At 33.1% G+C, this 11,475-nt stretch overlaps 1 protein-coding gene across 15 annotated transcripts in view; it reads right to left on the bottom strand.

The window, feature by feature from the left end:
- LOC106880561 (vinculin) overlaps window positions 1-11,475 on the bottom strand; it is a 117,933-nt gene that overhangs the window by 9,198 nt on the left and 97,260 nt on the right. For 11 of the 15 annotated variants that reach the window (XM_089355053.1, XM_089355051.1, XM_089355054.1 and 8 more), the window contains 2 exons: window positions 7,970-8,093; window positions 6,399-6,489 (listed from right to left, as the gene is read on the bottom strand). In XM_089355053.1, the coding sequence (XP_089211179.1) occupies window positions 6,399-6,489; window positions 7,970-8,093 (215 nt within the window). Of the gene's footprint in view, window positions 1-6,131; window positions 6,490-7,969; window positions 8,094-11,475 lie in introns of those variants that run through there. The other 4 variants (XM_089355055.1, XM_089355058.1, XM_089355063.1 and 1 more) reach the window with 2 other exon arrangements.

The raw sequence follows: 11,475 nt of genomic DNA, 5'->3' as shown, positions 1-11,475 counted from the left end.
ATATATATATATATATATATATATATATATATATACATATATATATATATATATATATAAATATATAATATATATATATATTATAATATATATATATATATATATATATATATATATATACATATATATATATATATATATATATTATATATATACATATATATATATATATATATATATACATATATATATATATATATATATATATACATATATATATATATATATATATACATATATATATATATATATATATACATATATATATAATATATATATATACATATATATATATATATATATATATACATATATATATATATACATATATATATATATATATATACATATATATATATATATATATACATATATATATATATATATACATATATATATATACATGCATATATATATATATACATACATATATATATATATACATACATACATATATATATATATACATACATACTATATATATACATACATATATATATATATACATACATATATATATATATACATACATATATATATATATACATACATATATATATATATACATACATATATATATACATACATATATATATATATATATACATATATATATATATATATATATACATATATATATATATATATATATATATATATATATATATATATATATATGTATACATATATATATATATATATACATATATATATATATATATATATACACACACACACACACATTTATATATATACTTTCATTATTTTACTGGTTTCAACCATTGAACTGTGGTCATTATGGGGCAATAACATGAAAGGTTTAGTTGATGCAACTGATTTCAGTTTGGTACTTATTCTACCAGTTTCTATTAGTTAAACTGCTAAGTTACAGGGACACAAGCAAGCTAACACTTGTCAAATTGTAAGAGACAAACTTAAAAACACAGACATGTATGACAGACTTCTGTACAGTTTTCGTCTGTTAAATTTACTCACAAAAAGGCATTTGCTCAAAGTGCCTTGGCATAGAAATGAACCTGAAACCATGTAGTTGTAAAGCTAACTTCTTAACCACACAGCCATACCTGCACCTATATATGTCTGTGTGTGTGTGATTTCTCAACCTGGTAAAAATAGCAGCCAAATATTCCTCAAATAACAACCAGTTGTCCTTAAAAAAACTGTATTGGATAATTTTGTTCCAGATATACTGTATTTTATATATATATATATATATATATATGCCAAACAGTGAAAATGAGTGCTCAACACTGTATTGGTGGATATAATTTCTTTATTTGTGTGTTAAGGCTACCATTGGTCTTATGTTAAGAAAAGGAGGAAAATATCCAAGCATCTTAACAATTTTTCAAGCTGATCACTTGGAGAAATGTGTTCGCCTCCATTTTGGAAAACATATATATATGTGTGGAGGCGCGTGGCTCAGTGGTTAGGGTGTCAGCACCATGATCGTAAGATTGTGGTTTCGATTCCTGGAACGGGCGATGCGTTGTGTTCTTGAGCAAAACACTTCATTTCATGTTGTTCCAGTCTACTCAGCTGGCAAAAATGAGTAACGCTGCGATGGACTGGCGTCCCGTCCAGCTGGGGAACACATACGCCATTGAAACCAGGAAATATATATATATTCTTTTATTCTTTCATACTTTTACTTGTTTCAGTCATTTGACTGCATTCATGCTGGAGCACCACCTTGAGGGGTTTTAGTCAAACAAATCAACCTCAGGACTTATTTTAAGCCAAGTACTTATTCTATCAGTCTCTTTTGCTTAACTGCAATGTTACAGAGATGTAAACACACCAACACCGGTTGTCAAGTGGTGAGGGGGGGAACAAACAGACACAAAGACACACACATATACACACATATATATGTATCTATGTATATATACATGACGGGTTTCTTTCAGTTTCTGTCTACCAAATCCACTCACAAGGCTTTAATCACCCTAAGACTATGGTAGAAGACACTTATCTAATGTGCCATGCAGTGGGACTGAACCCAGAACCATGCAGTTGGGAAGCAAGCTTCTTACCACGTGGTTGGTATAGAAGCTACTTACCACACAGCCACAACTAGAAGAAACACGGGATGTTCATGGCTAGAATGCTTCTGATCATAAGCCTGTTTTCTCAGAGCTGAGCTGAGAGTAAACAACAACCAAATGACGCTGATGGTGATAATCATGATGACAAGAATCTCAATTACATTGAACCATAAAGAGAAAAGTGATCCAGTCTGTGAGATATTTTATTGTGTCATTCAAACCTCAAGCAGAGCTTGAACTGGAGCAAGGTATAAACTGTCGTTATTGTGGCTGACTAGTTGACCTGAAGTTACGTCTTGGCTGATTTAGTGACACACATTTTTGAGGTCACACTAAATCATAGTAAAATGTACTTTAGCGGTTCTAAATGACAAATAAGCTGTTCAAACACATCCATGTGTTTGAACAACTAATTTGCCATTTAAAGCTACTAAAGTACATTTTACTTTAATTTAGTGTGACCCCACCAAAAATGTGTGTCACCAAATTAGCCAAGACATAACTTTAGGTCAGCCCGTCAGCCAAAATAATGACAACTGACATTTTGCTCCAATATATATATATATATATATATATATATATATAATTAAAACATAGGGTAAAAAATCATATATTAATGAATATCGATTTATTACCAGGAAGCTAGCACATTTAAAGAATCAGAGAGATTCAGAAAAAATATCTGCGATCTCAGGGGATTAAAGCATATTTTTATATATAATGTTGACCACTAAAGTGGACATTTAATGTGCTAGAAATATGATGTGGTCTATTTCTAGCACATTAAATGTCCACTTTAGTGGTCAACATTATATATATATATATATATATATATATATATATATATATGGGAGAATATACAAATAATAACAACAGACGAGGACAGGTGGTGTAAATAACGGAAGTATATATTAGTATGACGCTCGGGAATAAGGAAAGTCTTTGACGTTTCGAGCTACGCTCTTCAACAGAAAGAATACGGAGACAAGGAGAAAAACACGGAGAAAAAAAATTGAATAGTGTTCAGTCAACGACACACACATTACAGAGACCAAAGTAATGTATTTCCCATGAAAATTGGACAATACATCTAACTAACAGTTCATTGTTAATTTTACTGTCAAAGTATTTTTGAGTGGGTGCTGAAAAGAAAATACAAGAGGATCAGTTGATTATGATTTTATTTAACATAATCCCCTCTCAGATTCAGCAGGGCTTTGAGTTTTTTGGAACTCTGTAAGAGAACTCAGAAATTTGGGCCTCCAGCCAGGTCTTTTGTGATACCCAGGAACTTTTCAGCACCCACCTCATATAGACATACACATAAATCTGTATGTTTGTATGTATGTATCTATCTATCATACATTTGTATATATCTGTAAGATTGATAGATAGATGCTTGTTTTTATATAAAGTAATCTATAAAGATAGTTAAACATTAAATTGAAGGATCGCAATACAACACTTTTCAGTGAAATGCCGTATTTATTTTTACAAGGAAATGGTAGACAATGTTGGCATCAGATTATCTAATGATTGTAAGTAAATCATGACTTCAATGGCATTGTCAATCTTTTCCATGCATGTATGTGTGTGTGTATATATATATATGTATTTTAAAGAGATGTGAACTCTTATAAGTTGCATCAGAACTCTCCTGTCTAAGAAGACAATATCTCTGAATAAAAATTGACATGGGATAGAGTGGACACCTCAAACAGTCTCTCTAGTGACAGTTGCACTATAAAATGTACTTGTTACACATAGTAAGACATATACAGCAGAATTGGCTAGTTTTTCTCTGTTCTTGCATGTACCAGGTGACAAATAACTGTAGCAATTGGCAAGATATTTTAGATTCCTCCAACCCATGTCAATATGGAGAAACAGACATATGCTGATGGCGATGATGACAGGTTCATATACAATAGAATTAGGTAAAAAGTCATATTTTACATAAAATACTCTATAAATAAAAATATCAACTTATAATAATCAGAAATATACATATCCAGTGATTAAATTGCAACACAGTTATGTTGTCAACTAAGTTACAGCTTAAAAGTATATCTTATGTTACAAAACAAAATTTGATCTAATAAAGAACAACTAAAAAAAGTCACTAGCAAATATTTCATATATATTAGCAACAGAGACAGTATTAATACTGAGAAGTAATATTTATCCACACTTAAATGTAGATGTTCTGTTAGAACAAACTATACTGTAGTAGTTACCATGAGAGAAACTCTCATATTGGCTTTTGGTGCAAAATGCACTGTCTCATATCACTAGAGAGGAGACAAATCTCTACCTCTACTACCAATCTTTAGAGGCAGCAGTGATTCATCTCCTGCCAGCAATATATATAGATTGACAGTGCTAGAACAGGTGCTGGCATTGCAATTAGCCAGCATAAATATATACATAGGTGCAGGCGTGGCTATGTGATTGCATATATATGTAGTGGGGAGTGTCTCCTTGTTTTGACATCATGTGACAGTTGTAAGCAAGTTTCATCATCATACAGACAGTGTCATTCATTTCCAAATTTCCATGAAAACATGTTCAGTCATGGGGAAAATATTACCAACTTGGAGACAAATGAGGGATGGTGACCAGAAGAGCATCTGGCCACAGAAAATCTGCTTCACTTTAATTCCATCTGGCCCATGCAAGAATGAAAAGGTGAGCAATGAAATGACGAAGATGATGTAAATAAATATATACATATATATATATATATTATTTTGCTTAAAAGAGTTCCAACACTGTCTGTTTTTTATGTTTTATTTATATTCCTGCAGAACTAATGTGGGGTATAGAATATGGAATATACAATATATAATATGATATACAATATACAATATAAAATAAAATAAAATAAAAATGGATGGCACCATGAAAGAAAGTATTGAATGTAGATGAAATATTGAGTGTTCAATATAAAGGATCAAATATATAAATATATAAATATATATATATAAAGGCGACTCGAGTTTCAGGGCTATTTCCCTTCGTCATGGCCGGTATGACAGACTTTAGACGACAGTCTGTTAAAGTGTTGGAACTCTTTTAAGCAAAATAATATATTCTTCTATACACAATCATACAAAAAAACCCCACCTTTTTTGTATTTATTTTTACTCGCATATATATATATATATATATATATATATATGTATGTATATATATATATATATCATCATCATCATCATCATCGTTTAACGTCCGCTTTCCATGCTAGCATGGGTTGGACGATTTGACTGAGGACTGGTGAAACCGGATGGCAACACCAGGCTCCAGTCTGATTTGGCAGAGTTTCTACAGCTGGATGCCCTTCCTAACGCCAACCACTCAGAGAGTGTAGTGGGTGCTTTTATGTATATATATATAACATCACATTATTTAATGAATTCTTTTTTAATATAGTAGAGTACGATTTTTAGTAGATTTGGCTGCTATTTCTAGCTAGTTAAGCAACTGATCAGTATTTTTGATACAATGAGCAAATATTCTAAATTGATATATGTAGGTATGTCTGTATGTATGTGTGTATGCGTGTGTATACTCTTTTACTTGTTTCAGTCTTTTGACTGTGGCCATGCTGGAGCACCGCCTTTTAGTCGAGCAAATCGACCCCAGGACTTATTCTTTAGAAGCCTAGTACTTATTCTATCGATCACTTTTGCCGAACCACTAAGTTACGGGGACATAAACACACCAGCATCGGTTGTCAAGCGATGTGGAGGAACAAACACACACATACAAACATACACACACACATACATATATATATATATATACATATATATACATATATACGACGGGCTTCTTTCAGTTTCTGTCTACCAAATCCACTCACAAAGTTTTGGTCGGTCCGAGGCTATAGTAGAAGACACTTGCCCAAGATGCCACGCAGTGGGACTGAACCCGGGACCATGTGGTTGGTAAGCTAGCTACTTACCACACAGCCACTCCTACGCCTATAGATATATATATATATATATATATATATATATACACACACACACACATATATATATACATACACACACACACACACACACCAGTTTAAAGTATTTGCTCATCATATCAAAAATACTGATCAGTTGCTTAACTGGCTAGAAATAGCAGCCAAATCTCCTGAAAACCATACCCTGCTGTATTAAAAAAGAATGCATCGAATAACGTTGTGCAAGGTCCACTAAACTTGAAGAAAGCAAGATAATCTGGTCAGGTTTTAATCACTTTTGATGATACACTTGCTCAATCAGGAGCAAGATAGAATTAAGCAACAACAGGACAAAGAGGCAAAGAATATATTACCTTGGGCTCCAAGCATAGTGGCTTTCACGGTCGACAAGATCTTCAGTTGAGTACCTATGGTGGGTATTCGTTCACAAACAAGCAGTAAGTTCTTTAAAAGAAGAGAAAAATGAATAAGACAAAGACAACTTATAAAATCAAGTAAAAGAAAATTTTTTAATGGAAACTAATGTTAAAAATACAATTTTTTAATATAAAATGACATCTAGCTTTAGAGGGTAGTGGTCCATGAGCCGAAACTGTCTGGTTTGTATCATGTCAATAACACTGTAATGTGCCATGTAAAAGTCAGGAGCCAATAAAAGCATCATCACATGGTTATTCAATCTGCTAGAAATAGCTACTAGATCTTATTCAAATCACCTCCTGTTGTTTTACAAAAGGAAGGATACATTGGACAATGTAAATAGTGTAGTTTCTGATATACATAAAAAGAAGAGATGATCTGTTTATGGCTGAAAAAGGTTCTGATCATAAGTTTGTTCAATCAGGACTGACCTAGGGTTAAACAACAACTCCTCTAAACAACTCGTTGCAAATATGTGCCATAAGTTGTTGTTGGCACTCCGTCGCTTACAACATCGAGGGTTCCAGTTGATCCAATCAACGGAACAGCCTGCTCATGAAATTAACGTGCAAGTGGCTGAGTACTCCACAGACACGTGTACCCTTAATGTAGTTCTCAGGGATATTCAGCGTGACACAGTGTGACAAGGCTGACTCTTTGAATTACAGGCACAACAGAAACAGGAAGTAAGAGAGAGAAAGATGCGGTGAAAGAGTACAGCAGGGTTCAGCACCATCCCCTGCCGGAGCCTCGTGGAGCTTTAGGTGTTTTCGCTCAATAAACACTCACAACGCCCAGTCTGGGAATTGAAACCGCAATCCTATGACTGCGACTCCGCAGCCCTAACCACTGGGCCATTGCGCCTCCACTGTGCCATAAGTAGATATCTGATAAAAAAGAAAACTTATATGAGAGTTTCTTAAGGGCTGGTATAGTACTTCATTTAGGTTTCATAGCATGAAGTGAATGAAAGATAAAATCTTCTCGATAGAATACCAACCCCAAATAAATTGGTAGCCAAGTCTGTTAGTAAGGCAAATTGACATTGTGTTGCCTTAAAACATAACAAAATGCTATGAACTGCTGGCCCAGTACTTCCTTAATTCAGCCATCTTAACTCTCATGAACTGAGTTTAACTCACAAGTGTAAGGAGAGGGAGCACTATAATTGATGAATGTTTTGTTAGCTTGCAGTGCTGAGTTCAAGTTCTCTTGTGGGCCATTTGAAGGTAAGAGGAAACAGCTGTGCATTTTCTTTCCAAGAAGTCTGGAGGGAGAAGAGAAGGAGGAGGAGGAAGAGGGGAAGAAGGAGAAGAAACAGAGGAAGGAGAAGAAAAAAGAGGAAGAAGGAGAAGAAAAAAAGGGAGGAGAACAACAACTGAATTAACCAGCTTAACTGTTGACCATAAAATGCAAAATGTTGACTGTATACAAAATAAAATACACATAACAAAAACAATGCAAATAGCAGAGAGAGAGAGAGAGAGAAATTATTGAAGCTTACAGTTCTCATTCTCTTGTCAGTACATTCAAGTGCAAGGATCTTAGCTAGCCGGGTCACTTCTTCTGAGGCCTCAGCTATAGCTTTAGCAGTTGCAATCAAATCTTTCTTGCTTCCACCTTCACCTCTGGTGATGAACAAAATAAAGATATCATGTAACAACACAAAGACCATTAATTTTTCAGTCAAAAATTTAAGTCAAAAGTTACAAAAAAATTTTAAAAGCCTAATTGTTAAAAAATGTAGAATCTATAAAATAAAATAGCTAATATTTAATATATATAAAAACTTACTGAATAGTTACCCAAATTCAGTTATTTGTACAAATTTATTATCATCATCTCCAATATCATTATAGTTGTTAGTAATTAATTAATTTAATTTTCATAATGGTTTTTCAATAAGCTGTGACTAAGCTGGAGCACCACTTTCAAGGGTTTAACCAGTCATACTGACCCCAGTATTAATCTTAGTCAGGTACTTCTTTTATTGGTACCCATCTGTTGAACTGCTAGGTTATGAGGCATGAAGGAATGCTAACAAACTACACTGGTTTTTAGACTGGAAACACACACACACACACTATGAAACTGAACCATCTCAGTCATTTAAAATTGTTCGTTATTCAATAACATCTTAATATTTCTGGGAGTAGTTATTACTGAATTAGTAAACATCACGTAAAAAGGACCATTTGAGCGTGATCGTTTCCAGCTTCGCCTTACTGGCACTTGTGCCAGTGGCATGTGAACAAAACATTGGACTGACTCCTGTGCAGGTGGCACGTAAAAAACACCATTTGAGCGTGGCCATTGCCAGTACTGCCGGACTGGCCCTTGTGCCAGTGGCATGTAAAAAGCACCCACTACGCTCTCGGAGTGGTTGGCATTAGGAAGTGCATCCAGCTGTAGAAACTCTGCCAGATCAGATTGGAGTCTGGTGTAGCCATCTGGTTTGCCAGTCCCCAGTCAAATCATCCAACCCATGCTAGCATGGAAAGCAGACGTATGATAATGATGATGATGATCTTCTACTATTAACTTCATCTTTTGCCCTGTTATACAATGTTCTAATTGGTATATCTTAAAAACATCTTTATTTCATTAACATAAAAATATATCTTTGATAATCTCTTAAAAAAGCAACTCAATTTAAAATACCACCCATGACCCTTTATAGGGAGTTTCATGACTGGTGAAAGGAAGGGAGAAATTTATTCTCAAACTGAAAACCTGGCCCAAATGCTCACAACAGAATGGGGTCAGCTAAAGGTGCTCAAAGTGCCAAGTAGTGATGTTAAAACAAGTAGAGAATTAATTCTTACACCTAAGTAGGCCATAGCAGGATTTGAACTCAGAATGCAAAGAACCGGTACAGTTCCATCAATTTATTGCACAGTATTAGTATTCTATAAAAGAGGCATCTCCAATAAATTAATAAAAATAATTTGTTCTGGAAAGTCATGAGAATTAGTGACTTAACAGATTTATGAAATTAGGGAAAATATTTTGGAGTTGAAGAAATTATTCACTGCATCTTTAATTATTTACCAATTATTTCACAAACATTCACTTTAATTTCTTTATAAAATTTTTCTTTCTTTTTTTAATTTATGTATATATATATATATATATATATATAAACTGAAAATATTAAATAAAAATAGGATTAATTTTTTTAAAGAAACAATATAACTTAAGCAAATTGAACAGAACTTGAAACAAAACAGAAAATCAAACTGTTTTTTTTTTTTTTGCTAAGACAAAAAATGATAAGTTATGAATTAAAAAGCATTATAATTTTTTAATTTTTTTAATTTTTCTTTTAATTTTAGAGGCTAATATTTATGTTTTTTGTCGTGCAAGTGATTTTCTGTAGTAAAGGGGGAAAAAATAATAATTAATACAATAAATAAAATGCAGCCATGCCATTATCATCTTCAATAGTATAACTTTAAATTTTAAACAGTTTTCGTACAGTGAAAAGAATTTGGTGTGATATAATAAACATTTCTCAAAACAAACGAAATAAACTGAAGGACTAGAGAGGACGCAGAGCCAAATGGCCATAAACATTTAAAAGAAAAATAAGAGGATTAGACAGTTTAGTGACATCAGGTAGGTTAGAGATTATGAAGAATAAGTTTGTGCATTAATCTCTGCATTTTTTTTTTTTTTTTTGTGAAACAGTAGATATTATGTATACATTTGTCTTTGTATTTTACCATATAGAAATGTCTTTGCATCTTTGTATGTAGTTTAGCCCCATGTCAGTTCTGCTTTAAGAATGTGCTTATAAAATGGACGATATAGTGCCTGGATGGTATGAATGCATAGCAAGTATGTACTGCTGTTGGGTAACACCAACCAATCAGCTTTATACTAGATTTATGGCACAGAAATAACTGACCAAAAATATATTTTATAACATGTTTCTACTCCAGGTCCTCCCACCTTAAATCTGGATTCTAATGTCTTAAGATTTTCATATCTTAAAAAATATGGTCTTTATTTCTAAAGGACTAAGAAGATTTTTGAAGTAGATCTGGCTGCTACTCTGAGCATAATGAGCAACTTCATAGAAACTGGCTCACAAGTGTGCAATGTGGTATTAATATGTGTCTCTGCGTATACACATGAGGACTTGGCTGTGCACATGATGTGTAAGTTGGCTAATATGTTGTGTTATAACATGTGTATGAACACCTATTTGATAATATATCTTTTATCTCTTTTATGATGTGTTTCAGTCACGTGACTGCAATCATGCTGGAGCACCACTGTTAAGGAGTATAAAAGCTATTAAGCAGCTTTCCAACAAACAAAGCCACAATACATTTATCTTCATAAATTCATATATTAAAGGACATCTCTATGTTTTCTGAGTTAAAATAGAAGCAGAGCACTAGAATCAGACCCAGAAATTAGTAAAATAGGGGAATGCTTGACAAAATACTTTCAGTAAGAATCTGAGAGTGATAAGAGTCAAACGTAATGATGACCAAAGAGTTGTATGTAACCTAAATCATTGAAAGTATTTTCATGCCTGATACTCAAATGGAAGTGGGGCTGGGGGGGGGGGGGGGGGGGCTGGTCTAAAATTAAATGATAGAATAAGAATGACTAGTTGAATGTACAAAAGTGAATAGAACACCAAAAGGTGAAAAATGTTAGGAGAGCCAAGGTGATATGACTCAAAATGTATCAATTGCAGAGTACGAAGAAATTAAAGCTAAATGTAAAACGATATGGTGTTAGGAACTTCCATTGGAAAGAAGAAGGCTGAAAGCAAGAAAACAGTAAATTAATTCTTGAGATAATGTGTCACTAATGATGGTTGGAGCAAATGCTTAAAAACTAGTTTGGAGAAACTTGTTTGTGTGTGAAATGGAGATTGAAAGTTAAAGAAAATCTCAGAACAATATTGGTGTGCTACAATGATGTTTATATACTCTTACTTGTTTCAGTCATCTGACTTCGGCCATGCTGGAGCACTGCCTTTAGACGAAC

This window comes from Octopus bimaculoides, chromosome 7 (genome assembly GCF_046866305.1).
Source record: "Octopus bimaculoides isolate indiv1 chromosome 7, ASM4686630v1, whole genome shotgun sequence".
NCBI classification, from domain to species: domain Eukaryota; kingdom Metazoa; phylum Mollusca; class Cephalopoda; order Octopoda; family Octopodidae; genus Octopus; species Octopus bimaculoides.
Note: the sequence above shows the minus strand (reverse complement) of the source record. Positions and strands in the feature narration are given on the sequence as shown.